The sequence below is a fragment of the Paroedura picta genome, chromosome 5 (assembly GCF_049243985.1).
Source record: "Paroedura picta isolate Pp20150507F chromosome 5, Ppicta_v3.0, whole genome shotgun sequence".
Taxonomy (NCBI): Eukaryota; Metazoa; Chordata; class Lepidosauria; order Squamata; family Gekkonidae; genus Paroedura; species Paroedura picta.
Genome location: NC_135373.1, coordinates 32990255 through 33016695, shown reverse-complemented (window position 1 = coordinate 33016695; position 26441 = coordinate 32990255). Strand labels below are relative to the sequence as shown.

Sequence of the window (26441 nt, the reverse complement as noted above, 5' to 3'; positions counted from 1 at the left end):
GAGATCCCACACCCCAAGGCCAGTGAGTCATCCCTTCGACTCCAGGCAACTGAGGTGAGCTATTTGTGATGTCATGTCAGCTGGTCTACAGTTGACATCTAGAGGTTGGCCCACTGTATGACTCCTAGTGTGTTGAGAGATCCCCCCCAGGCCAGTAAGAGACATCCCATCTTCACCAGGCAACGCAAACCAGCTCTTTGTGATGTCACATCAGAATGTTCTCCTGTATCTACCTGGAGGTTGGCCTCCTGTCTGACACCTAGTGTGTTGAGATATTCCATGCCAGCCCCCCACCTAGGCTAGTAAGACTCATCCCCTCCTCTCCAGTGGAACTCAGGTGAGCTCTTTGTGATGTCATGTCAGTTGGTCTCCAGTTCCTACCTGGAGGTTGGACCCCTGTCTGACTCCTAGTGTGTTGAGAGATCCCCCCCATCCAAGGCAAGTAAGAGACATCCCTTCGACTCCAGGCAACTCAGGTGAGCTCTTTGTGATATCTTGTTACTTGGTCTCCAGTTTCTCGAGGCTGGCCCCCTGTCTGACTCCAGGTGTGTTTAGGGTCTCCCCCCCACCCCCCGCAAGGCCAGTAAGAGTCATCCCTTCGACTCCAGGCAACACAGTTGAGCTCTTTGTGATGTCATGTCTGTTGGTATCCAGCTTCTCTCTGTAGGGTGGCCCCTGTCTGACTCCTAGTGTGTTTAGAGTCCCTGCCCCCCAGGGCCAGTAAAAGTCATCACTTCTTCTCCAAGCAACTCAGGTGAGCTCTTTGTGATGTCAGTTGGTCTCCAGTTTCTCTCTGGAGGTTAGCCCCTGGTCTGACTCCTAGTGTGTTTAGAGATCCCACCCGCCAAGGCCACTAAGAGTAATCTCTTCATCTCTAGGCTACTCAAGTGAGCTCTTTGTGATGTCATGTCAGTTGGTCTCCAGTTTCTCTCTGGAGGTTGGCCCCTGGTCTGACCGCTAGTGTGTTTAGATATCCCACACCACAAGGCCAGTGAGCCATCCCTTTGACTCCAGGCAACTCAAGTGAGCTCTTTGTGATGTCATGTCAGTTGGTCTACAGTTTCTCTCTAGAGTTTGGCCCACTGTATGACTCCTAGTGTCTTGAGAGATAACCCCCCCCCCCACAAGGCCAGTAAGAGACATTCCTTCTTCACTAGGCAACGCAGGTCAGCTCTTTGTGATGTCATGTCAGTTGGTCTCCAGGTTCTCTCTGTAGATTGGCCCCTGTCTGACTCCTAGTGGCGGACCTTGGGCCCACCACAGCACTGATAGAACTGCTCTGATTGAGCAGTAATATTAGGGCTCTCTCAGCCTCACCTCCCTCACAGGGTGTCTGTTGTGGGGAGAGGAAAGGGAAGGCGATTATAAGCCGCTTTGACCCTCCTTCAGGTAGAGAAAAATGGTATATAAGAACCAACTCTTCTTCTTCTTCTTCTTCTTCTTCTTCTTCTTCTTCTTCTTCTTCTTCTTCTTCTTCTTCTTCTTCTTCTAGGCTGCACAAGTCTGCAGGCCTCATTCTGAATATAAAAACAAACTCGTGATCTTCATTCCCTGTGGTTTTTCTTGTTTGACTCCATGTAACTATGCTTAAAATTGCAATACTCATTTTAAATATATATATATATATATATATATATATTATTAATAATAATAATAACCTTTTATAATTTTGCCAGTTCTGGTTTAACGAAGGTATCTTTCAGTCCCTGTCCCACACAGGTGAATCAAAACTCTAAGAGGGATTAAAAAAATCCAAGTTGCAGCCTGAAATGCAAAACACCTCGAGCCCCCTGCTGGCGGAAGTGTGCATGGCTTCTTTGAAGCCAAGCCGTGTTTTTGTACTGCAAAATAGGTCTGAGTCATGATTTGCCGGGCTTCTTCTTTAGGAAACCTCATCTTTCAAGGCCTGTTTCCTGCCTTACCTAAGCGTATTTGAGAGGAGAGTCCTATTACTGGAGTGCATGCATTCGAGCCAGGATTTCAGCTCTGCATTCCAAGTCCAGCTGCCTACAGGAATTCAGCGGAAATACATCAGTCCATTGTTACTGGTGTCGTCAGTGAACGTGTTGGCATCTTTTTGACGGTGAGCCCAGCTTCCTGTCTGTTCACTCCAGTCTCAAAAGACCACATTCCACAAAACTGACACAGGATGTCTCCCTAAAGCAAGGCCCGTGGTCTTTGCATCATTTGAGAAAGAGGGCTGTAAGGGAAGAATTTGGAAATTGCAGGGCTACAGACTGGAATATAAGTCGCAGCCAAGAAGTAGCTATTGGAAAGACCAAACTCAAAGCCAGGATGTGACCTCTAGAATCATAGCATTGGAAGGGGTCATCAGAGCCATCTAATACAACCCCCTGCATAGTCAGCCAAAGCATCCAGGGCCCATTCCGCACACATAAGATAATGCACTTGCAATGTGCTTTGGCAGCTGGATTTTCCTGTGCAGAACAGGAAAATCTACTTCGAAAGTGCATTGAAAGTGCATTATCTGTTGTGTGCAGAATAGGCCCAGGATAAGTATCTGTCCAGCTACTGCTTGAAGATCACCAATGAAGGGAGGTCATCACCTCCTTGGGCAGCCTGTCCTACTACTGAACTACTCTGACCGTGAAATCCGCCCCCCCCCCCGCCTGCCGATATCTAGCCTGTACCATACTAGTTTAAACCCATCACTGCAGGTCCTATCCTGTACTGCCAACAGAAACCACTCCCTGCCCTCCTCCAGCTGACAACCTTTACACACTTAAAGAGGGCAATCGTCCCCCCTCAACCTCCTCTTCTCCAGGCTGAACATTTTCAAGCCCCTCAGCCCTTTCGAAGAGGGCTTGGCTCCCAGGCCCTGGATCATCTTCATCACTCTCCTCGGCAATCTCTCAATTTTGACAGACAACTGACAGACAATAGACTGAGGATGGAGAAAATAAAATATTCTTTACACAGCGATGGCCAGAGGATGTAGTGATGGCCACAGTTTTAAAAGGGGATTTGAAAGATTAATGGAGGATAAATCTATCCTCTTGTTAGCTATAGTGACTGAGGAGAACCTCCACAATCAGAGGCAATAAACCCCTGAATTCCAGAGCCAGAAGGCAACATTAGGGGAAGCCCTCAACTTCTATGCCCTATTCTTGGCTCTCCAGACAGGATGCTGGATTAGATGGCGTCCCAGTCTGATCCAGCAGGGCTCTTCTCAGGTTCTTAATCTCAGACACTTTCATGTATGCCATCTCTTCTTGCTATGCTCCTCTAAGAACACATTTTGCTTGGGTGTCTGGGAAGATGGTCTCCCGCCCCCCCCCCCCCAACAGACTGGAGATGGCTTAATATTTCTCTTTTTGGACTCAACCCATAAGGTTCATCGGGGTCCTCCGACTCCCAACCTTCAGAAATGCATCAAGATTTATTCCCCAAGACTTTCTTCACTCCGGCTGGATGGGATGTAAAATATTTATATCTTCTATCATTATATAAAGCTGTCATGGTGCATTTAGCTCAGTACTGTCTCGTCTTATTAGCGGTGACTTTCCAGGACCTTAAGTCAGTAAAGGTTTTTCCCAGAGCCCTCTGGGAGCCAGCTTGGTGTAGTGGTTAGGAGTGCAGACTTCTAATCTGGCAAGCCAGGCTTGATTCCCCGCTCCCCCACATGCAGCCAGCTGGGTGACCTTGGGCTCACCACAGCACTGATAGAGCTGTTCTGACAGAGCAGTGATATCAGGGCTCTCTCAGCCCCACCCACCTCACAGGGTGTCTGTTGTGGGGAGAGGAAAGGGAAGCGATTGGATGCCGCTTTGAGACTCCTTCGGGGAGAGAAAAGCAGCATATAAGAACCAACTCTTCTTCGTCTCTTTGGTCTTTCCTACGATCACCAAAAGCTGCCTTCCTCTGAATGAAACCCTTGGTCTAGCAAGGTCCGTATTGCCTACTGCAATAAGCTCTCCAGGGTGCTCCAGGCCTTTCTCATGACCTGTTACACAATCCCCTTAAGTGGAGGTGCCATGGATTGGACTTGGGACCTTCTGCATACCAAACAGATGTTCTACCACTAAGACACAATCCTTTTAAAGCTGCCTTACAATGGGGATCTTATGTCTGAAGGGTTATAGATCATCTCAGAGCACCCCAAAGAACATTTCAAAAAATGATGGAGGAAACAGTTCAAGGAAAACAATCTAAAACTGCAGGACAGTCGGATTTTGCCTGCTTGCCAGTCCGTATTGTACTCTGCCACGTCCCTTCTCGGGACTCTACGTATCAGGGCAACTGCAAGTCTCTCCAGCCTATTTTGAAGCTGGTTATGTTTTACACAAGGGTTTGGCCAGTTTCCTATCTTGAAAGCAATTCACACTTGACAACGGTATAATCAAAGCCAAACAGTGCCGAGCAAATAGATACAAAACGCCAGACCAAGCTTAAAAATAAAAATTCTTTCCTGCCAATTCCTTTAGCGTCACAGGTATAACAGATGTTTCTGGCTGATTCTTTGCAGGATCTCGACCCTGCCATTGTTAGGATCTGCTGTGAAATCGTGTTGCATGGAGGCGCACCGGCAGTTTCACTGACTGGAAAGGTTCCTGTGGGCTTATTGCCTCGGAGGGCGTCCAGAAGCAAGGTGAGCCAGTCCACAGCAACGTTGCCAGTTCTGCACGTTTCCACTTGGCTGAACCCCTTGGGCACCAGTGATGTCTATTGCTGCCTGGGTACATGGATTCAGTGCAAAGAAGCTGCACCGTTCATTTCCCAGTGTTATAGGTAAGCCAAAAACGAAATCAAAAGGCCAAAATAATGAGTCATCCACTCTTATCGTTAAGTATAATAAGTATATTAATCATTCAACTTCTTGACAACCGGAACGGGGTCCTGGGTACATTTCTCCCATTTTCTGATTCTTCCTCAATGATTCCATTTGATTTGTGACTGCTAAATGAAACATAGGTATGTTAGCAAATGGATCTAATTGGGTTTGTATTGCTATTTATTTGTAGATTTATTTGTAGACAGAAGGAAGACAGACAGTAAGAAGGAAGGAAGGAAGGAAGGAAGGAAGGAAGGAAGGAAGGAAGGAAGGAAGGAAGGAAGGAAGGAAGGAAGGAAGGAAGGAAGGAAGGAAGGAAGGAAGGAAGGACTTGCAGGTTTTTCTTTGCTTGATTATCAGCTAGTGGCTGCTGATCTCAAAGGATGGGCCACAGAGAGGTCAAACTTCATTTGTGGGACTCCACCTTCACCCTACCCTACAATATTGTTGGTAGATAATAGAATTTCAGTTCTTGCAATATTGACATAATAAATGTATTAAATTGTTTAATATGCAGTATTGGATAAGGAAGATAAATCCATTAATAACCATGAATGCTGATTCATGGAACGTGTATGTATAAAATGCCATTGCAGCGAATGTACAGTGACCCCTGGTAGGGTTTTTAAGGACAGAGACAGGCAGAAGTGGTTTTGCCATTGCCTGCCTCTGCATGGCAACCCTGGCCTTCCCAAATGGTCTCACACCCAATTACCAGCCAGGGCCAACCCTGCTTAGCTTCTGAGAGCTGATGAGATCAAGTTAGCCTGGGCTTATCTAGGTCAGAGCAATTCATTGAATAGGCAAATATTGATTTGTACATAAGCTACTTTCTTGAATGTCAAGGGTGAAGAGCCAGCTTGGTGTAGTGGCTAGGAGCGGCAGCTTCTAATCTGGCAAGCCGGGTTTGATTCCCTGCTCCTCCACATACAGCCACCTGGGCGACCTTGGGCTAGTCACAGTTCTCTTAGAGCTGTTCTCACATAGCAGTTCTTTCAGAGCTCTCTCAGCCTCACCTACCTCACAGGGTGTCTGTTGTGGGGAGAGGAAGAGAAGGCAATTGCAAGCCACTTGGAGACTCCTTTCCGTAGTAAAGCAGGGATATAAAAAACAACTCTTCTTCTTTTGTAATGTTGGTGCAACCTGGTTAATCCCCTAAACTTGGTGGTGAAAAGTACTTATGGACTTACGGACAACCTTGTAGGGATCCTCAGCCTGTTTAGGGAGGGGGTGTCTCAGGTTTGTTTTCTCTTCTGCTCTGCACCCCTGCTGAAGGATTGTGGGATGAGGGAGAAGACTGTGTTACAAAACCAAAAAGGGAACCGAAACCCAACCTGAACAGAACTCCGGAACCCAAAAGTTGAGCTGCAAAACAACATTAAAAAATCAATACAAATATTCATTAAACAAAGTGCACCAATAATATAGTAAAAGCAAAGCAAAAACAACACATCTCTAACTGCACAGGACAGAATAGACCAAATGCGCTTCGACCCACCTTGGTGGTTAATTTATTATGTGAAATGCTCTCTTGTATAAGATCAAAATCTAAAAGGATAGTTTCAAATGGGTAGCCGTGTTGGTCTGAAGTAGCACAATAAAATCAGAGTCCAGTAGCACCTTTAAGACCAACAAAGATTTATTCAGGGCATGAGCTTTCGAGTGCAAGCACTCTTCCTCAGATTAAGAGTGCTTGCACTCAAAAGCTCACGCCTTGAATAAATCTTTGTTGGTCTTAAAGGTACTACCGGACTGTGATTTTATTATCAAAATCTGAAGGCTTGCTGGGTGGCAAAGAAAAAATCTGTTCGGTGTAGCTCCAACGAATGTTTCTAAAGTTCCTGGTTTGGAGCCCACCTTCTAAAATATGTATTGGTTTTTTTCTGACACACATGGAAATGTGCTCTTGATGTAGGGTGAGGCAAAAGCTGAGACTTGGTGGCCTCAGATAATACATATTTTAGGAGGTGGGCTCCAAATCAGATACTTTGGCCTGCAAACTGCTCTGTTCACAGATGGCTTGCAAAGGGGCTTCCCCCACAGGACAAGAAGATGAGATCCTCCGCAGAAAAAGATGGACCAGAATGAATCCAATCAGAGGACAAGGTCACCTTCAGAAGAACAAATTTAGCTTTCCTGTTGAAAAGAAATGGTCAAGCAGGGATTATGCACCCGCTCCCCTTCAGTGCGACTGTGAGAGTACTTTGAGAATCTTCCAACCTCGGTTTGATGGAAACCAAAATTGGGGGAGGGGGGGGAGGATATAGTGGATGCTGTTTTGTGTTTGAAGCCCCCCCCCCCAGTTATGTCTATGAGATTACTATATTTGTTTTTGGAACATACTAATCATAACTACACCTTTGTAAATCTTATTGATTATGTGTGATTAAGGTTGTAAATAGAGCCTCTTGTGGCGCAGAGTGGTAAGGCAGCCGTCTGAAAGCTTTGCCCATGAGGCAGGGAGTTCAATCCCAGCAGCCGGCTCAAGGTTGACTCAGCCTTCCATCCTTCCGAGGTCGGTAAAATGAGTACCCAGCTTGCTGGGGGGGTAAACGGTAATGACTGGGGAAGGCACTGGCAAACCACCCCGTATTGAGTCTGCCATGAAAACGCTAGAGGGCATCACCCCAAGGGTCAGACATGACTCGGTGCTTGCACAGGGGATACCTTTACCTTTACCTTAAGGTTGTAATTAATTGTGAAATTTATTATAAAGAGGGGATTTGCACCATTAAATAGTTTGTATTATGTTCTTTATTGAGTACACTGGATCCCAGGTTATCTGGCATTCCTTCTATGGTTTGAACCAAGCTGCCCTCTCTGAGGGCTGCTCCAATGAAATCACCACCGGTCCTTATTAAAAATGTAAATTGCACCTCACACTCTGCCTCCCTGACCCCGCCCCCCTTCACCAGCTAGACCGAACATGCCCCTAGATGGGCTGCGGTCTCCTTGGCAAGAGAGGATTAGCTTTGGTTAACTGGATACTTCTCCAGTTTAATATGCTCTCCTTTCTCTCGCTTTCTCTTCTCGATTTCCTCTCTGTGGCTCGGAGCTGTTTCAAGGGAATTTGTTTTCCTGAAGGGATTGCCTCACCCACCAATCTGCTCCCCCCCCCCCCGGCAAAACATGCCAAATATTTGGGGCTGGACTTTTCACTGAGCCACAAAGATCTGCAAATCGAAGATGATGGCCAGGTATGAATGGAGACACCGAGCTTTGCATAGGGCCGGCTACTGCTGACACTTTCGGACTGTCCGTCCTTGAACAGGCATCATCACCATCACTCTGTCAACAAGTTTCTAGTCCCCAGTGAGGGCTGAGTTAGTTTGCAGCCTCCAAGCAAGCAAGATAGTTCTGGTGAGGATAAAATATTGCCCTTGCACTGTTAGGATTGGGTGAATGATCTCCTAAAGCAGGGGTCCCCAGCTTTTTTGACCCTTTGGAGATCTGACACCAGCTTGGTTAGTTAGGAGTGTGGACTTTTAATCTTGTGAGCCAGGTTTGATTCCCCACTCCCCCATATGCAGCCAGCTGGGTGATCTTGGGCTCATCACAGCACTGAGAAAGCTGTTCTGACCGAGCAGGAATATCAGGGCTCTCTCAGCCTCACCCACCTCACAGTGTGTCTGTTGTGGGGAGAGGAAAGGGAAGGCGACTGTAAGCCGCTTTGAGCCTCCTTTGGGTAGAGAAAAGCAGCATATAAGAACCAACTCTTCTTCTTTCTTTTCTTCTAGAAACACTTGGTGGGCACCAGGGAGGGTGTTGGCAGGTGCCATGATGCCCACAGGCACCGCATTGGGGACCCCTGCCCTAAGACACGAAGGTGCTTAACGGAACCACGTCTTTGACAAATTCAGAGTAAAAACATATGCATTTTTCCCAGGAAGAATTCATTTCTCCTGCAAGGAGCTCAGTTTGGTTTCTGTGTCTCCCCTTACAATCCTCACAACAACCCACAGAGGCAGGTCCAATTGAGTCCACATTCCCTAGTTCACAGTTCCTCCCTGAGTGAAGATTTGAACACAAGACTCCCCAGGCCCAAACCTATACTTGTACCCAAGATATTGTTAAAGCTGCAAAGTTTCCTTGGGAGGATCATGCAGGATAGTCATAATTCATATGCCTGACAGCTCTACAATAGCTGAGTGACTCAAAAAACCAGGTCATGTTTTCCTTTGTCTTTTTCAGGTGAGCAGCAACATGTGGGTCACCAAGGTGTGGCCTTGAATGGCCAGTAGCCTGGCACAAAAATCCACCTCTCCAAAAGGTTTGACAGTGAGATTCTGCTTGCACATCCAATCCCCTTGAATGCTCAGCTTGGCAAAGGCGAAGCCGTTGCAGCCAAATATGAAGAAGAAGAGTTGGTTCTTATACGCCGCTTTTCTCTACCAGGAGTCTCAAAGCGGCTTACAATCGCCTTCCCTTTCCTCTCCCCAGAACAGACACCCTGTGAGGTGGGTGAGGCTGAGAGAGCCCTGATATTACTGCTAGGTCAGGACAGTGTTCTCGACATTGTGGCGCCCCCAGGTGGCAACTCCCAGCAACGTTCTCCCAAGTACCAAAAGGAACGAAGTAATGGTGAAGTGAAGATATAAAGGTGAATTCACCCATGCCCAGTCATTTAGAAGAAGAATTGTTTCTTATATGCTGCTTTTCTCTACCCAAAAGAGTCTCAAAGCATTTTACAATCCCCTTCCCTTTCCTCTCCCCACAACAGACACCCTGTGAGGTGGGAGAGGCTGAGAGAGCCCTGATATTGCTACTCAGTCAGAAGAGTTTTATCAGTGCCATGGCAAGCCCAAGGTCACCCAGCTGGCTGCATGTGGGGGAGCGCAGAATTGAACCTGGCTCGCCAGATTAGAAGTCTGCACTCCTAACCACTACACCAAGCTGGCTCTCTTTACCGGTGCCTGTACAGTCGTGAGATTGTTTGCATGTGTGAATCTGCACAGATCAAGAACGGGTTTCATGGCTAGAGTGACAGATACAGATGGAGGAGACCCAGGATCCAAGACCCACTCTGCCCAGAAGCTTGCTGGGTCACCTACCTCACAGGGTTGTTGTGAGGCTAAAAGGAGAAGAAGAGCATTGCGTATACTGCTGTGAGTTTTTCGGAGGAAAGGTGGGATTAAAAACTATTACAGACTAGAGGCAAAGCCCGTTGCACTCAGGAATACAATGGGCGCTAGCATATACACCTGCACTGTGACCTTCCTGGGTTCTCCCCCCCCCCGCCCCCACTTCTCACTGATTGATTGACCCTCATTGGCAGTGCTCTATTGGTGGAGCATCACCCAGGGAGGGCAAATCAGGCAGGGAGTGAGTTGTCTGCACTCAAATGGAATTGGTTGGCCCTCTTTAGCAGAGTGCTCTCTCCCTATTGGTGGCACATGCCCAGGGAGGGCCAATCAGGCAGTTGTCTGCACGCAACTTGAACTTTATAATGTTTAGTGATAGACGGATCTGACATCGCAGAGAGAGTTTGGCAAGTGATGATATGAAACATGATTTTAGCCTTTCCCCCCTTTGAACAGCCCAGAATGACACAGCCCCAAGGCAAACACTATCTTGGAAGCTAAGACAGACCCGGGCTAGTACTTGGATAGGAGGCCTCCAACAAATACTTGGGGGTCATGATGCGGAGGCAGGCAATGGCAAACTGCTTCCGAACATCTCTAGCCTGGCTGCCAGACAATCCTAGGATCGCACGGCAATACCCCCCCCCCCCCAAGATAAAGACTCAAGACACCTTTATGGGCATAATATAGAATAAGTTAGAAAAGCCTCTTGTGGCGCAGAGTGGTAAGGCAGCAGACATGCAGTCTGAAAGCTCTGCCCATGAGCTTGGGAGTTCAATCCCAGCAGCTGGCTCAAGGTTGACTCAGCCTTCCATCCTTCCGAGGTCAGTAAAATGAGTACCCAGTTTGCTGGGGGGTAAAACGGCAATGACTGGGGAAGGGAATGGCAAACCACCCTGTATTGAGTCTGCCATGAAAACGCTGGAGGGCGTCACCCCAAGGGTCAGACATGACCCGGTGCTTGCACAGTGGATACCTTTACCTTTACCTACCTAGATAAAGGTGTCCTGAGTCTTTATCTCTTGTATAGTGTGTGAGTGGCATTGCCATGCGATCCTAGGATTGTCCAATTGTAGGATTGTAACCCCCGGGTTCCCCAGAGCCCTGGTTGGGAATCCCTGCCTTAATGACTAACATAATTTGTGGCGGGGGATGGACTTTCCTGAGTCACTGCTCACTCCTCCAGATAAGGATGCGGGAGACCCGGGTTCGAATCCGCACACTGCCACGGACGCCTGCTGGGTGAACTCAGGCCGGTCACATACTGTCAGGTTGGTGTAGCGGTTAGGAGTGCGGACTTCTAATCCAGGTTTGATTCCCCGCCCCCCCATATGCAGCCAGCTGGGTGACCTCGGGCTCGCCACAGCACTGAGAAAGCTACCGAGCAGCAAACTTCTTCTTCTTCTTCTACCTGGCCTACCTCTCAGGGTCGCTGGGAGGATAAAAAGGAGGCTATCTTGACTCCTTGGGGTTCCTGCTGGAGAGGAAAGCAGGAGACAAGGAAGGTGAGTCAAATCCAGGCCCCCCTCCCCCAAACTCACCTGGTGCATTTCAGCATCTCCACGGGCCAGATCAGGACCCAGAGGGAGGTGTCCCTCGGCCGCTCCCTGAGCGCTGGACCGCCCCGGGACCAGCACGCGCTGCTCCAAGCGCGCCCGCCACGGGGGAGGTCGGGCTCCACGGAGAGGGGGGGGGGAGGAGGCGTGGCCCGCGGGCCGTGACGCATCTCGCTCGCGGGCCTATAAAGCACCTGCCGGAGCGCTGGCAGCTCCACAAACGCTTCGGGCAGCCCCAGGAGAGAAACGCGCTCGCAGCTTGGCGCCTGCCAAAGGGATCCCGCTGTCGCCGCAATGCTCGCCCACCCGGCCAGGCTTCCCCCCCTTCTTCTCGCACTTTGCGTCCTGCTGGGCGAAGGTGAGGCGCCTCCGGGATTGTTGGCTTTTTGCTTATTTTTTTTTAAATGCATATCCCTTTTTGCAACTTTGCAAAAGATTGTCCAACTTGTCCCGGCACGGGGGAAAAAAATGCATGCTTCTCTCCGCTCCCTTCCCGAGCAGTTCGGCCCCGGGACTCCTGTCCTTCGCGGGTCGACTCCGAAGGGTGCGCGTTCGAGGCGCAGCCCGCTTTCCTTTCCTCGCCCGGTCCGTCCTGCAAGCGGGCTGCGGGTGCAATTTAGACGAGAGGACAGAGCGTGCCAGACGGTTGCAAAAGAAGGCGACTCCCTCCCCTCCTTCTGGGCCGACCTCAGCCGGGAGCCGTGGCCATCGCCGCTTCCTCGAGGCAAAACCTCTCCCCGCTCCTCCGGTGGAAGCCAATGCTCCGCTCCCGGCCCGCTTGCCCGCCTGCAGATCGTGGCCCGCGCTCGCCCAGCAGGGGAGGCATCCGCGATAAGGAGAAGGCGCCGCCTCTGGCCGCCTGCTGTCCTTGCCAGCTGAAGAGACCCGCTGGGCTTCTCCGGGCCGGCCCTCTTTTAGGGCGACTCCAAAGTCTCCGCCTGGCAGATCCAACCCTTTTTAAAAGATAGATTCAAACGAGTAGCAGTGTTGGTCTGAAGCAGCACATAAAATCTGAGTCCAGGAGCACCTTTAAGACCAACCAAGATTTATTCAAGGCGTGAGCTTTCGAGTGCTTGCACTCGAAAGCTCACACCTTGAATAAATCTTGGTTGGTCTTAAAGGTGCTACTGGAGTCTCTTTTTAAAAGAAAACCCTTCGTCCCTTGTACCTTCAGCCCTGCCGATTACCCCATGTCCCTTCCGTGTTGCGTTCCTGGCTCTGCTCATCTCGACCGCCGGCTGATCTCTTGCTCGGTCATTTTCTCTCCGGGCAGGTCTGGGCCATCCCCCGGCGGAGTCCCCTCGAGCGGCGGCCAGCAGCAGGCACCTGCGGACCAAGCGCTGCTCTTGCAACAACTGGATGGACAAGGAATGCATCTACTTTTGCCACCTGGACATCATCTGGATCAACACCCCCGGGTGAGTCCAAGAGATACTCACTTGCCTGGCCCGAGAGTTGGGCAGGGGCGAGTGGCAGGTAGAGCTCCCAGGTGCGGCTGCCTTGCGCAAGTTGCTTTGGCACAGGTCGCTCTGTGTCCCGACTCTGCAGCCGCACCTTGTTGGAAAGCGCAGGATCGTCGTAACACCCGGCTGGGTTTCCTGGCCCGCTTCGGAAACCAAGCCGGGAGGTAATACTACATGGCCGGTGACGTGAGGCTCCAGTGTGTGACATGTGCAAAAGTTACAAATGTGGCACGGAGCAGCTAGCTTGCGGCGTCACATGCGTTCCGGCCAGGAAAACAAAGCTGCAGTCTGGTGGTGCATTAACCATTAACCGTTTTATTAGGAGGGATGTTTCTGGCTGTTGATATAACGCCGTCATAGATCTGTTGGTCTTTAAAGTGGGAGCAGTCGCTATTACTAGCATCCCCAATGGAAGAGCCAGAGGCCAACATATATGCTATATTATTCAACAGAGGTTGAATTTCCCAATTTGGATTTTAATGATATTTACATTCAGAGGATAACCATTGTGGGAAACTTCCATTTGAAAGCGGGACATATCTAGAAACCGTTCTGGTTGGATCCAACAGGATAATAAACAAACAGGAACGAAGAACCCTTTTATTTTAGTCTGTAATAATTTTAGTAATATCAATAGTAGCCTTTGGGATAGGTTTTTTCTTTCTCTTATTCTATTCGCTACAAACCATCCCATCCCACTTGTCTATATTTGCTTGGTCTTTAAAATGGGGCAAGGTGCTGTTTTACAGGGAATTACCAGGGGTCGGCTGGTGAAGTTCCATTAGCATTATGGTTCCCCTGGTTTCTGCCACCCATTCATCCTACTTCTGCCACCACTTTAGTTTAAGTGTCAGTTTTCCTCTGCTGTGATGAGCCTGTTGGGCAAGGAATGTGTTGGGACAGAATAGGCTCAGTCCGTGGTGATGGGAAAGAGCAGACTGTAGTCTGGGAGAGCCTTAAAGTCCAACCAGGTTTCCAGGGCTTCAGATGTCGAGAACAAGCAAACAAACAAACAAGAAGGGAAAGGAAGGAAAGGGGAAAGAAACAACCCCAACCTGTAAAACAAGCTACGAATCAAGCGGTCGAGAAGTCTGAAAATTATTATCATAAAAATCTATGAAATACACATTTTATTGCATGGTGGTGAAGATCAATGAAAGACAATGCATTAACATCTTGGTAGAAAATATATGCAAGAATGCTATGCTATGAGTAACACAAACTGTGCCAAAATGACCTGACGTGTTTTGGTCCACATGGATCTTCTTTGGAACTTGGTTTATGTAAATATCCTTTAAAAAAAAAAACCTTTTACAGCCAGGAAGGTGGAATAAAAATCCTGAAAACAACAGAAATAATGAGATATTACTAAATGTAGTACAGGTGTATAAACATATAGATTCATCATCATCATCATCAATAATAATAATAATAAAAATTCCTTATTATGCTACACAGAGCAGCCAGTAAATATCCTGCATCTATATTGTGACGGTCAGAAGATCCACCTGGATCGAAATGTGTCTTGTTGTTTTGTTATAAGTTATTTTGTTACCTAGGCCTGCATCTCTTACTCATAGCATTCTTGTATTTATTTTCTTCTGAGATTTTTATGCCCTGTTGTAAATTGGCCTTTAGCACAGTGCAATAAAATGTGTAAATTTTTTAAATAATAATTTTAGACTTCTTAGCCTCTTTGGTTATAAGCTATCGAGCATCAATGTTCTCTTCAACAGATACTAGTAGGGCTAGAGACCCCCGAGTCCTTATACCCGAGTCAGGATGTGAAGGTAGATCACACAGGTGGGGGAGAATTGCTTGGCTGCTTGTATCTGACAAAGGGTATTTTAGCTCTGAAAGCCACTGCTCCCTGGTTTGAACTTGGCTCTTCTTCTGCAGACCAAGCAGGCGGTCTACTTGAAACAGTGGATGGAAAGTTGTTTTTTAAATGGCAAATAATGCTTTCGGGGGCAGGTTTGCTCAGAGGCAGGGTGGCATCTTGATCTTGGGGATGGGAGTGTTGCATGGTCTAGCAGAGCAGCTATTGTGTTTCTGCACCGGCAGCTCTCGGATCCAAGCTAAAGAGCATCTCCCTCGAACAGAGGTGGCTTTAATTGGGCCTGCTAATGTGCCGTCTGAAGTTAGGGCTCCCCTTGAAGACAGCACACTGTCCACGATGGCAATGCCAGCAGGGTAACGGAGGACTTGCACGGGCAATGCTTTTTGAGAAGCTCTCTACGGAAGGAACACCTGAGCTCTACTAGACAGACCTGGGGGTCCTTCTCAGCAGGGAATTGGATGCTCCCAGCAGCCTGTTAATGAAGCGCAAAAGGCAATGCGTTCCCCCCCCCCCCCCCGCTTGGGTGCCAGTAAGCTGGACCTGAATTTCGGCCACCCGGAATTTATTTTTGAGGCAGAGGTGCTTTTCTGTGCCTAGCGGCCCTGGATGTCCTTGGTGGTCTCCCAGCCTAAGGCTAACCCTGCTTAGCTTCCACGTTCTGAGAAGATCAGGCTATTTGGGGTTCATTGGCTGGTGCTGCCACTTTCTAGCGACCCAGGTAGAGATGGCTCCCTGCCTTGGCACAGGGATGGTGGTCTGGTCAGGACTCAACTTTGGGGCAGAGGTTCATGTGCTCATGGGCTCAGTGGGGGTTGCAGCAAGGCTAGCCGTGGCTGCGTGTTTGAAATGCATGCTCTAGAGCAGGTGTAGTCAACCTGTGGTCCTCCAGATGTCCATGGACTACAATTCCCAGCAAATGCTGGCAGGGGCTCATGGGAATTGTAGTCCATGGATATCTGGAGGACCACAGGTTGACTACCCCTGCTCTAGAGGGGTGGGGATGCCTCATGCTCCCCAACTGCACCCCTGAGCACGGAGGCACAACCACTCGGAGGGTGATCCATGTCTCCTCTGTGTATGCACCGATTCCTCTTTGGAAAGGGCCTGAGGCCGTTGTAACAGGCTGGGATAATACACTCTGTCAATCAGCCTTTTGACCGTGGAAGAATCCCTGAAATATTTTTCAGGCTTCAGAGAACCTTCAGAAAAGTGGGAATGGAAGTAAAAGGCAGGAGTTAGCCCATCCATCCATCCATCCATCCATCCATCCATCCATCCATCCATCCATCCATCCATCCATCCATCCATCCATCCATCCATCCATCCATCCATCCATCCATCCATCCATCCATCCATCCATCATTTACTATTTTCCCATTGTGCAGAAAGAGACGCGGCCAGTAGAGCAGCAGGGGAAGTGATGTCTAGAGATGTCAGCAGCCATCTGAACTTCTGGGAAAGGCCATGTAACCCAGAGTTCCCCACTACCCTAGTTGGGAATCCCTGCTCTAGACCATTGATTCATTTTTGGGGAAGGTTTCCCGCCCTTCAAGCTCTTTCTGACCCATTTCCCATTCTATGCGTACTTTTCATAAATCTCAGTCATGTTTTTTTTCTCTCGCTTTCCTCCTTTGTTTGTTTTACCTGAGAAGCTCAGTGCTCTGGTTTTTCCCCGGAAGGATAGTGCCTCAGTGATAATTTTGGTTGCCCTTTTTGGCACCTTTTGCAGATCGGCAGTATATTTTCTGGCCCAAAATGGGGTGTGGCAGAGTACCTACTTGGCATGCAGAAGGTCCCCGGTTCAATCCCTGGCATCTCCAGTTAAAAGGCCTGGGTAGTAGGTGATGCCCAGGATCCATGGAGCATATCCTGGGTGATATTTCACCCCCCAGGATCTTGGAGACCTGCTGCTAGACCTTGGTGGTAGAAGGCAGCTGAATGGATTCTTGAGGGATTAGATTTATAGGAGTGTTGATTTATCGCTGGCCCTATTAGCCTTTGTGGTTAAAGAGAACCTCCACATTCAGAGGCAGTACAACTCAGTGCTATGCGACATCAGGAAGAGGAGGAAACCATGGCCTCTATTCTCTGTTTGATGGCCCCTCAGGGCAGCTGGGTGGGTGAGACTATTTGGACTCCTGGTCTGATCCAGTCAAGGTCTTTGCATGTTCTCCTACTCAGAGCATGCAGCACATGTGAAATCTGCATGCTGCAGTTTGAGGAGTCCTTCCCTGCTTGGTCTCATGTCAGCCAACAAGCTTCAGAGAAGCTAGGGCAGAAGTTGTTTCCTGTGGGGGTCACAGGACATTCCTTCCTTTCTTGCAGAAGCTTCTTATTGCTCAATCCCACGGCATTATTTCCAGCATCTGGCCAAACGGAAAGAGCTGAGAGGGTCCTTGGGCAGGCGGCATTCTGCGTGCTGAAGCCCGGGGACGGTTGTGCAGGAGTTAAGGCAGGAGAAGGGAGGTGACCCCCTTGGGATATTAAATGGCTCTTTTACCTCCGGACTACAAACAGACATTGTTATTGCCAAGCCTGCTTGGCTACCGGCCAAGACTTCATTATAAACCTTCTTTCTGATAATGGATGTTAACTGGATTGTGTTTTTTTTTTTTTTTTTGGTTGTTGTTTCAACAGGCGCTCCACTCCCTATGGCCTGGGAAACCTGCAGACGCGATCGAAGAGAGCTCTTGACAGGTGCGCATGTAGGCACACCAAAGACAGCATCTGCGCCACTTTTTGCCACAAAAGGCCATGGTAAGTGTTATGCTTCGAAATACTTCCCTTTCCTGTATTCGTTTTTGGTCACTCTTACAGCAACCTGCCTAGAAGGTCAGGAGCAGTATGGAATGCAGTCTGCCAAGACAGACACTGGCTGGTTGAGCATTGTACTGTTTACTAACAACTCCCGTGGCTCTTGGGCAAAAAAAGAAAGAGGGGAGTCTTAACGGGAGATACCCGGAGGTGGAACTTGAGACTTCCTTCCTGTTAAGCCTGTCCTCTTCCATTTTCCGCTTCCTGCCCTTCACGCTGTGCTTAAGAGATAGTGGTCTGCAGTTCAGTGGCATTCATAGAGGGACTGTGGCTCGGTGCATGCAGAAGGTCCCAGGTTCAATCCTTGTCATTTCTAGTTTTAAAAGCTCCGATTGTTTTTATTTCTGTACTTCAGTTGTATCTCACCTTTCTCCCCAATGGGAACCTAAAGCAGCTTGCTTCATTTTCCTCTCCTCCACTCTGTCCTCACCACCACTTTAGCCGGCTAGGTTAGGCTGAGAGCTTCTGACTGCCCCGAAATTCCATGGAAGAGATTTGAACCTGGGTCTCTCAGCTCCTAATCCAACACTCTCACACCTGTACCAGTCTGGTGGCAGGAAAGACCCTTGTCTGAGTCTCCGGAGAGCCCCTACCAGTCAGAGTAGGCAATACCTCGATGGACCATTGGTTTGCTGCAGTAGAAGGCAGCTTTGAGTGCTCATTTGGTGAGCTGACATGTGACTTGGAGTACCATGTCCCATACTTTATGGGCCATGCATTGACACTGCCCTTGAATTAGCCAGCATCAGTGTTGACTTATGTGGCCATAAACGCCAGGGCTGGCACCTGGCCATTGTAAGGCCTCTGCACCCCGCATCCCACACTACATAATGCAGAAGGCATGCCTCTGGGCCCCGTAAGTGGGACAGTTGTATAATCTGAGGATGTACTAAGGTCACAGGAAGCAAATGTAGGTTCACTGGTGTTTACCTGTCATCTTAAAGAAGCACCGAGAAGTGAACCTGACTGTAAATATTTCCAGGAATTGGATAGTGCCCAAGTTTTTTTTTTTTTTAAATGTGCCTTTAACAGATGAGGAATAACAAGTGCTGATGTTTTCTGTATGGAGACGAGTTAGATTCAAGTTCAGAATCACATTAGAGACTAGCACAATTTTCAGGGCTAATGTCTAAAATGCAACTGGATCGGAGTCTAGCTGTTTTACGACTGCCCAGTACGGCTGCCCCCTAAGATCAGCGGGAGACTCATTTTCTTGTGTGTGCTTTAGTGTTCCTTACATTCTTCACTGTGGTTTTTTGGCTGGCTATCTTCTGAGATTTTGTCTCTTCTTGACTTCCAGGGGTCCCAAAAGTCCTCCAGTTTCCAAGAACACGGGCTCGCTGGGAAAGATTCTCCACGACAGCCTCATGAAACGCAGCAAGCTGAACTTCTGAAAGTTTGCAAGTAAGGATCGATTTAAAGGAGCTTCCTTAGGGGCACTTGATATACATTTGGACAGGGGTGGCCAAACTGTGGCTCTCCAGATGTCCCTGGACTACAATTCCCATGAGCCCCTTCCAGCACCATTGTAGCCCATGGACATTTGGAGAGCCACAGTTTGGTCAGCCCTGCATGAGGCCTTCACTCTGCCTTACAGCCGGCTTTCCTTGTTGCTCTCTCTCCCATCCAAAAAGTTCCAGGGCCTGTTATTTTGACAGACATTCTGATAATTCATTGGTAGGACGGCAGACATGCCTCTGATTCTCTAGCACTTGTTCATCCCACTCTTCCATCGGAGAGCGCAAAAGCGTGTGAAGGATTCTCCCCACCCCTACCCCTGTTTTAACCTCACAATAGCACTCTGGGGCAGAACATCTTTACGACCAATGAAGTTGAATTCTGAGTATAATTTCCTGTGCATGCACTTGAGTATATATCTCCAGTCTTTCACGCATGCACATGGAAGCTTTGACCCAGAAGTCAACTGTTGTTGGTCTTAAAGGTGCCCCTGGACTCAAAGGTGGTTCTGTTGCTTCAGACCAACATGGCTACCAACCTGAAGCTATAGGCTGTGAGGTAGGTGAGGCTGAGAGGGACTACTGTCCTGAGGTCTTCTCACCGTTCGCTCAGACTCCCCGGATCGGTTCTAAAACGAGCCTGTCTGGGGTGCACAAATCTTATTGTACTTCCGTGTGTAATCCCACAAAACATGCGGAAACCTAAACGGAAGGGCTTTAATGACTTTGGGGTTCTAAATCCAGAGCCGGAAAAGATTTGCTGTGCCTTAAATTTACTGGCACTAGATTTGAGTCCACTAGAACCTTAGAGGCTGACAAGACTCCGGGGGCATAAGCATTTGAGAGTTAAAGTTTGCTTTGTCAGGTATCTGGCAAAGGAGGGCTTGAGTCTCGAAAGCTTATTCCCACCCCCCAACTGTGTTGGCTTTTAAGCTGCAAGCTCTTCTACTGCAGACCACCTGAAGCTAAGAGAGTGGTGGGCAATAAGTCCAGTAATAGTAATAGTAATAGTAATAGTAATAGTAATAGTAATAGTAATAGTAATAGTAATAGTAATAGTAATAGTAATAGTAATAGTAATAGTAATAGTAATAGTAATAGTAATAGTAATAGTAATAATTTATTAGCAGGCTGGGTGGAATTGAGAGTGGCAGGGCTTCAGTGCTAGGAAACATTCATGCCAAATTGCCTTTTGTGTGCCTCCCTTGCCGGTCCACAAGGCGACCTCTCCAGGTGTGGAATTGACCACCCTAAAGTTTTGCTGGAGTTTGCAGAGCAGGGCTCCCCCATCTTCTTGAGCTGGAGGGCACCTGTAGCATTCTGACCCAGTATAGTGGGCAAGGCCACAAACGGGCTACCAAAAGAGGGCTGCTGCAGGAGGTGGAGCCAGCCGCAAAATGGTTGCATGACCTTGTGTGGTCTCTGGTCACATGGTGAAGCTCCTTTTGCTGTGGTGGAATTACAAGAGAGCCAGTTTGGTGTAGTGGTTAGGAGTGCGGACTTCTAATCTGGCATGATGGGTTTGATTCCCCACTCCTCCACATGCAGCCAGCTGTGTGGCCTTGGGCTCACCGCAGCACTGAGAAAGTTGTTCTGACTGAGCAGGAATATCAGGGCTCTCTCAGCCTCACCCACCTCACAGGGTGTCTCTTGTGAGGAGAGGAAAGGGAAGGCGACTGTAAGCCGCTTTGAGACTCCTTCAGGAAGAGAAAAGCGGCATATAAGAACCAACTCTTCTTCTTCATTGATCGAGGTGCTGAGAATTTTGCCTCTTCTGTTTGTAGGGATCTTGCTCTTTCTAACTCCCCGTTTGCCAGAAAGCAGCATGTTTATCCAAGGAACTTCAGCCATCGCTTCGCCCATCTGAGAAGAACCTCTGGAAGAAAACCAAACGATAAAAAGGCTTACGGATTGCTCCTCGCTTTGACGGCACGGAGACCTGTGGTTGCCAGAAGTTTGTACGAAACGGGTACCTTGCAGTGGGAGGCGAGACCACCAAAAGAGGAAAAACAACTCGGGAAAGAAAGCTGCTGGTGGTGGATGGTGGAAGGATCAAAGATGGTGGAAGGCTCAAAGTGCTCCGGAGATGGCTTGGGAGGGGAAACGGCCTCTCTGTTTTGGCTGCATCTACCTTGTTGATCGAAAGGAGGACTTTTCTCTTGGATACCAACTTGTCTGTGTATCAGATCTGAATGTAAGTGGCTGGCACTGGGGAGGGGGTCAACTTCTAAGCACAGAAGTTCCTCCCACCTCAGGAACTTGCCTCCTCTGGCTCTCCGGCTCTCCAGTTTTGGACATTTGCCTTAAGACACTGGTTAACACCCCCTCGACCCTTCGCATGTCCTCCATTTATTGCAATACTTCTTGCTCCTGCAAACCTCTCCCCCAGCGGCCCAGTAAAAGAGGATCAGATGTGAAGCGAATCAGACGTTCCCAGCCAGGGTACTAGGTACAGGACAAATCTCTCTCCTGTTTTTTTTTTTTTTTAAGACTAAAAAATGTAATTTTACAGTGGCTGTGCCTTGACGTTGAACCCAAATCTGTGTATTCTCTTTGGGATAATTCCAGTGTTGATGGGGAATGGTACAGGCCATGAATGTCTCCAAAACACATTAAAACCAGTTTAAGTGATGTGGCTTCTCCCAAGGAAGGGGTGACCAAACTGCAGCTCTCCAGCTTGCTGCTGGCAGGGGCTCATGGTAACTGTAGTCCTAAGTGAGCCCTAGGGATTGTATCTGTCAGAGGGGTACTGGAACTAGTAAAATTGACTAATTTCACAAATCTATACTTGATGCAGCTTTGCACTCCTGACACCATTGTCTGCTCTGACCGGTCAAGGTTCTCCAATGTCTCAAGATCTTTCCCAGCCTTTCCTCGTCCTGATATTTGAGGGCTAAACCTAGAACCTTCTGCATGCAAATGTATCTTCAACCTTCGAACTGGAAATCGTGCACGTTAAACCTAGGACAATCTGCATGCAAAATTACCTTAGCCCACTGAACAGGGAATGCGCCGACTTTTCCGCACAAGAAGTATGTGCTCGGTAAGTCAGCGGCATCCCATTTTGATGTCAATTTCCCCTCCATAGCAGGAGAGTACATGTCAATTTCTCCAGCAAAAACAGTGGAATTGACATACTTGAGTCTGGCCAAGTCCTTGCTGTACAGAGGGGGAAATTTTGTCAGCTAGACTGGATTAGACTGGTTTTAATGTGCAGCAAAGGCCAAGCATTCAGCCCGATGGGCACCTTGTGAGAAAACCTGGCTTGAACGGGACCCAGGAATGTTTGGTTTGGGCTGAAGTGGAGGCATCCTTGCTTGAGTGCCAGGGCCTTCAAAACCCATATTTACAGCCCCTTGGCTCATCTTGTGCTCACAGGCTCTGGGGGGTGAGGAAGGCTTGGATTGATGAGGCAGGTGTATGTCTCAAGCTGTCACAGCACTAACTCTCCCTGGGCCATTCTACACATAGATCTGGTCAGGGCCTCTCCAGGCTCAGTCTGATCGTGTGAGCTGGATCGGAATCCCCTCTCTCCATGGCTGCTAGGTTTGTGTTAAGTGTTCGTTTCCTTGACTGGTTGGAATGGCCCAGGCTAGGCTGCTCTCGCCAGGTCTCAAAAGCTAAATAGGGTCAACCCTGGTTTGTCCTTGGATGGGAGACCACCAAGGAAGACCAAGGTGGCTATGCAGAGGCAGACAACAGCAGCTGACCTCCGCTCGTTTCTTGCCTCGAAAGCCCCAGGAGAAGTTGCCGTAAATCCGCCGCAATGTCACGCCCCTTTACACACGCACATTGATGGAAGTGGGAGGTTCCCTTCCAGGCCTAAGCACAGGGCACTTTAATCATATCACAGGTAGTCAATTCCTGTTGCAACCACCACAGCAACAAAAATGCTGTGGACCACGAATACCATCTCTTCTCCAAATGCTTGCAAATAGGGTTCTGCATTCTGGGGGTTGGGTCCTTCTCCCCTTATGACTTGCAAAGGGTACTTCTCCCCTTAAGATCCATTAACGTCGAGGTGGATGATGTCCTGTAATCCGCCTGAGGGCAGAACGTTATTTCCCAAATGAACTTCCACTGCTGTACAGAGGAAGAGAAAGGCTGGCCCACGTTTTGCACACTCTGATGTCGCAGCGACGGAGCGCTCGAAATGGAAAGGGATTTGGATTGTTCTTTGCACTTGAGAGAGAAGGCCCCGACAGGCGCCTCTCCCTTCTGTATTTTGCAAGCCGGGATCTGCCTCGTCCCCCTGTATAAAGCTGAAACTCTGTGCAGTAACTGTTGCAAAATTCTCTCTTTTGTATTTCTCCTCTGGAAAGTTTCCAGTCTGTAGCATCTCTATGTTTAGATGTAAATACGTGCATATATTTATTTTTTTTACCTTTTTTACTGTAAAAAGACAAAACTTCTATTTGTAATAAACAACCAAAAAGGAAAAGGTTGAGGGCTTCTCTTTTTTTGTTGACCCGAGGATGGGTGAGGCTGGAATTCAGCTCAACGTATCGTTTCAAAGATGAGGCTAAAGGAAGCGTTGGGACGGACAGTGACGGTCAAGGAAGCTGGACGGGACAGGATGAGTTTGGGCCTGCGTGCAGGGCCAGTGGCAGGGCAGGTAGACACGGCTATTTCGTCTTTTTCTTATCATTTTTCTCTCACTGTTCCTCCTAAGGTAGGGAGGCAAAATTCTTGGAGATCTGTCTTGGAGATCTGTCGGTGTTCCACAGGGCCTGCAAAACGGAGCTCTTCTGCCAGATCTATGGTTGAGGCTGGGATTGACGAGGTAGATCTATGCCCCCCCCCCACTTTGGGATGAGTAGTACATCATTGACCTCCTTTCTCGCCCCTCTTCTAATGGTGGGGGTTTCCCCACCATGTTGGTATTTTTTTGTATTGCCTTTTAGTGGGGGTTTTATAAGTCTTTGTAACCCGCCACAAGCTGACTCAGAAGTGGTGGGAAATAAATATATTAATATTAATATTAATATTAATATTAATATTAATATTAATATTAATATTAATATTAATATTAATATTAATATTAATATTAATATTAATATTAATATTAATATTAATATTAATATTAATATTAATATTAATATTAATATTAATATTAATAATAATAATAATAATAATAATAATAATAATAATAATAATAATAATAATAATAATAATAATAATAAATCAGTTTGTCAACAGAAAATGGCTACTTTGGAGAGTCATCCTGCTGGTGGACCGCCTGATGGCACCTGGAGTTGGCCCATTCTGCGGCCTGATCCAGCATGGCTTCTCTTAAGTTCTTATGACTCTACTGGAGCAGTGGCTGAAATGGGGCTCTCCAGATGTACATGGCTCTGCTGGCAGGGGGTTATGCTAATTGTAGTCCAGGAACTTCTGATGAGCCAAAGTTCAACCATCCCTGCTCTATGCTGAGATCCCTCCCCAAACCCTGCCCTCCCCAGGCTCCACCGCCACATCTGGAGCTGGCGCCCCTATCCAAATACATGATCCCATCTAACCAGTTTATTCTTCCAACTCCCCTGCGAAATGGGTGAGAGTGAGAAAAAGGGAGCATCCGAAGGTCAATCAGGGAGCTTCATGGCACTGTGGGGATTTGAACGCGGAGCTACCTTATTGTAAGTCAGCCCATGGGGATCACAACGTCAGAATTATCTATTTGGACTGGCAGTGGCTCTGGGGATTGAGGTCTTTCACGTGTCCTGTTGCCTGAAGCTTTTAACTGGGGATGATGGGGATGGAGCTGCTTTCCCACTGAGCTATGGCCCCTCTCTTGACACTGGTGACTACCCCAAACTAGTCACCACCTCAGAGACTTTGGCTCCTGTTCCTGCACTCACTGATGTCTGAAGAATCAGTGTCAAATGTGGTGTTCATAGTGAAGTAAAACACTAGATATAGGTTGCATTTCTTGGTTCCAAATCACTCTGATAACCTTTTGCCCTTAAACAGAAATATTTAATTTTTCACAGAATGTAACAAAAAGACTTGACGAGGCACCAATATTTTTGCCAGTAGCCAAAACTAAAATAAAAGCAAATAAGGGCTACCGTCATCATAAAGATATGGCATTCCGCTTTTGTTATAAAAATAGGATGAACAATCATGAAGGCATGTTGGCTTTCCCAGAGTAAATTGGATAAACCCTCCCAAAGGCAATTAGCTCAAACCAGGGCAAGTCTCAAATTCTGTGGAAACCAAGAACAACATTTATACTATTGTCTGGTTGCCACAATAACCTAGTGTGATGAGTAATTTAATAAGTCATACATGCCTATTGCCAGCGACCACTGGATTTACTCCTAAGCAGCAGATAATTGTTATGAGCAATGGTTTATCAGGGTGATTTGGAACCAAGAAACGCAACATATATCTAGTTTCGCAGTAGATTCGTTGATAGAGTAATTGATCTAGACCTGCTTGTTTTTGGATTCTTTCACTTTCGCCATGTTCTCCTTTTGGGGTTGGCTTTCAATTGTTGCGCTCAGGCATGGCGTCCAATGAGACAGTGCCCAAGCGTTACTTGGGAGCACAGGACAAAATTCTAACATTGCCTCTAACACTACAATCCCTTATTCCATGCATACAAGAGCAGGATCCATGGAAGTTTGTTTTTATCCTGGACTTCCTAGTACATACTCTGCGTAATGCTAGGAAACGTCGAAGGCAGTGGGTAAAGGGAATGGCCCAGCCTGGGATGGAGGGACACATTCAAAGTCCACAGCCTTCTGTGTGCAAGACCTGGGCAGGGTGGTGAACGACTGGACATTTTGGAGGACAGGAACTCACTGGCTCACCATATGACTGTAGCCACTTGAGAGCACATAACACATGTACATGCTCTCTACATTTCTGAAAAAAGCCCCCCCCCATTGTGCTAGCTTTGTTTTATAACAACATGCTGTCGGAGAATCCTACCAGTTTGCTAAAAGCCAGCTTGGTGTTGTGGTTAAGGCAGCGGCTTCTAATCTGGAGAGCCGGGTTTGATTCCCTGCTCCTCCGCATGCAGCCAGCTGGGTTACCTTGGGCTAGTCACAGTCCTGGTAGAGCTGTCCTCAGAGCAGTTCTGTCAGTGCTCTCTCAGCCCCACATATCTCACAGGGTTTCTGTTATGGGGAGAGGCAGAGCCATTTTGAGACACCTTTGGGTAATTAAAAGCAGGATATAAAAAAAATTCTAACTATTTTGTCACTTGGTCATTAAAATCTTCAGTTTTTTTAAAAAATGCAAATGGCCCAACATGGCTACAAACATTAGGGCAATCAACTTGAAAACTTTCTGGCTGCTTTTTTCTGGCTGTTTTCATTGCATATCAGTCCCCCCCCCCCCAAAAAAAAACAAAAACGACTGAAGCCATGCTTTGAAGAAAGAGCCCCTGACAGGCTGAAAAAAGAAATGGCAAAGCTCTCCAAGTGTGAGT

General features: G+C 47.9%; 1 protein-coding gene and 2 long non-coding RNA genes across 4 annotated transcripts; 2 read left to right on the top strand and 1 right to left on the bottom strand.

The window, feature by feature from the left end:
- Window positions 1–294: 294 nt before the first annotated feature.
- LOC143837392 (uncharacterized) lies at window positions 295–7544 on the top strand. Of its 2 annotated transcripts, none has more exons than XR_013230968.1 (4): window positions 295–476; window positions 1887–2083; window positions 4487–4749; window positions 6808–7544. It is a non-coding gene; the product is annotated as an uncharacterized LOC143837392 (long non-coding RNA). The 2 variants fall into 2 exon arrangements; XR_013230969.1 differs by lacking the exon at window positions 6808–7544 and adding an exon at window positions 4983–6414 and having other exon boundaries at window positions 4487–4609.
- On the bottom strand, window positions 4845–12456 carry LOC143837394 (uncharacterized). The gene is made up of 3 exons (XR_013230970.1): window positions 11415–12456; window positions 5983–6157; window positions 4845–4917 (listed from the first exon to the last, which is right to left on the bottom strand). It is a non-coding gene; the product is annotated as an uncharacterized LOC143837394 (long non-coding RNA).
- EDN2 (endothelin 2) lies at window positions 11583–23426 on the top strand. The gene is made up of 5 exons (XM_077337131.1): window positions 11583–11787; window positions 12703–12847; window positions 17370–17489; window positions 18847–18950; window positions 20788–23426. The coding sequence occupies exons 1-4, from the start codon at window positions 11724–11726 to the stop codon at window positions 18938–18940; spliced, it is 423 nt and encodes a 140-aa protein (XP_077193246.1). The 5' UTR covers window positions 11583–11723; the 3' UTR covers window positions 18941–18950; window positions 20788–23426.
- Window positions 23427–26441: the final 3015 nt, after the last annotated feature.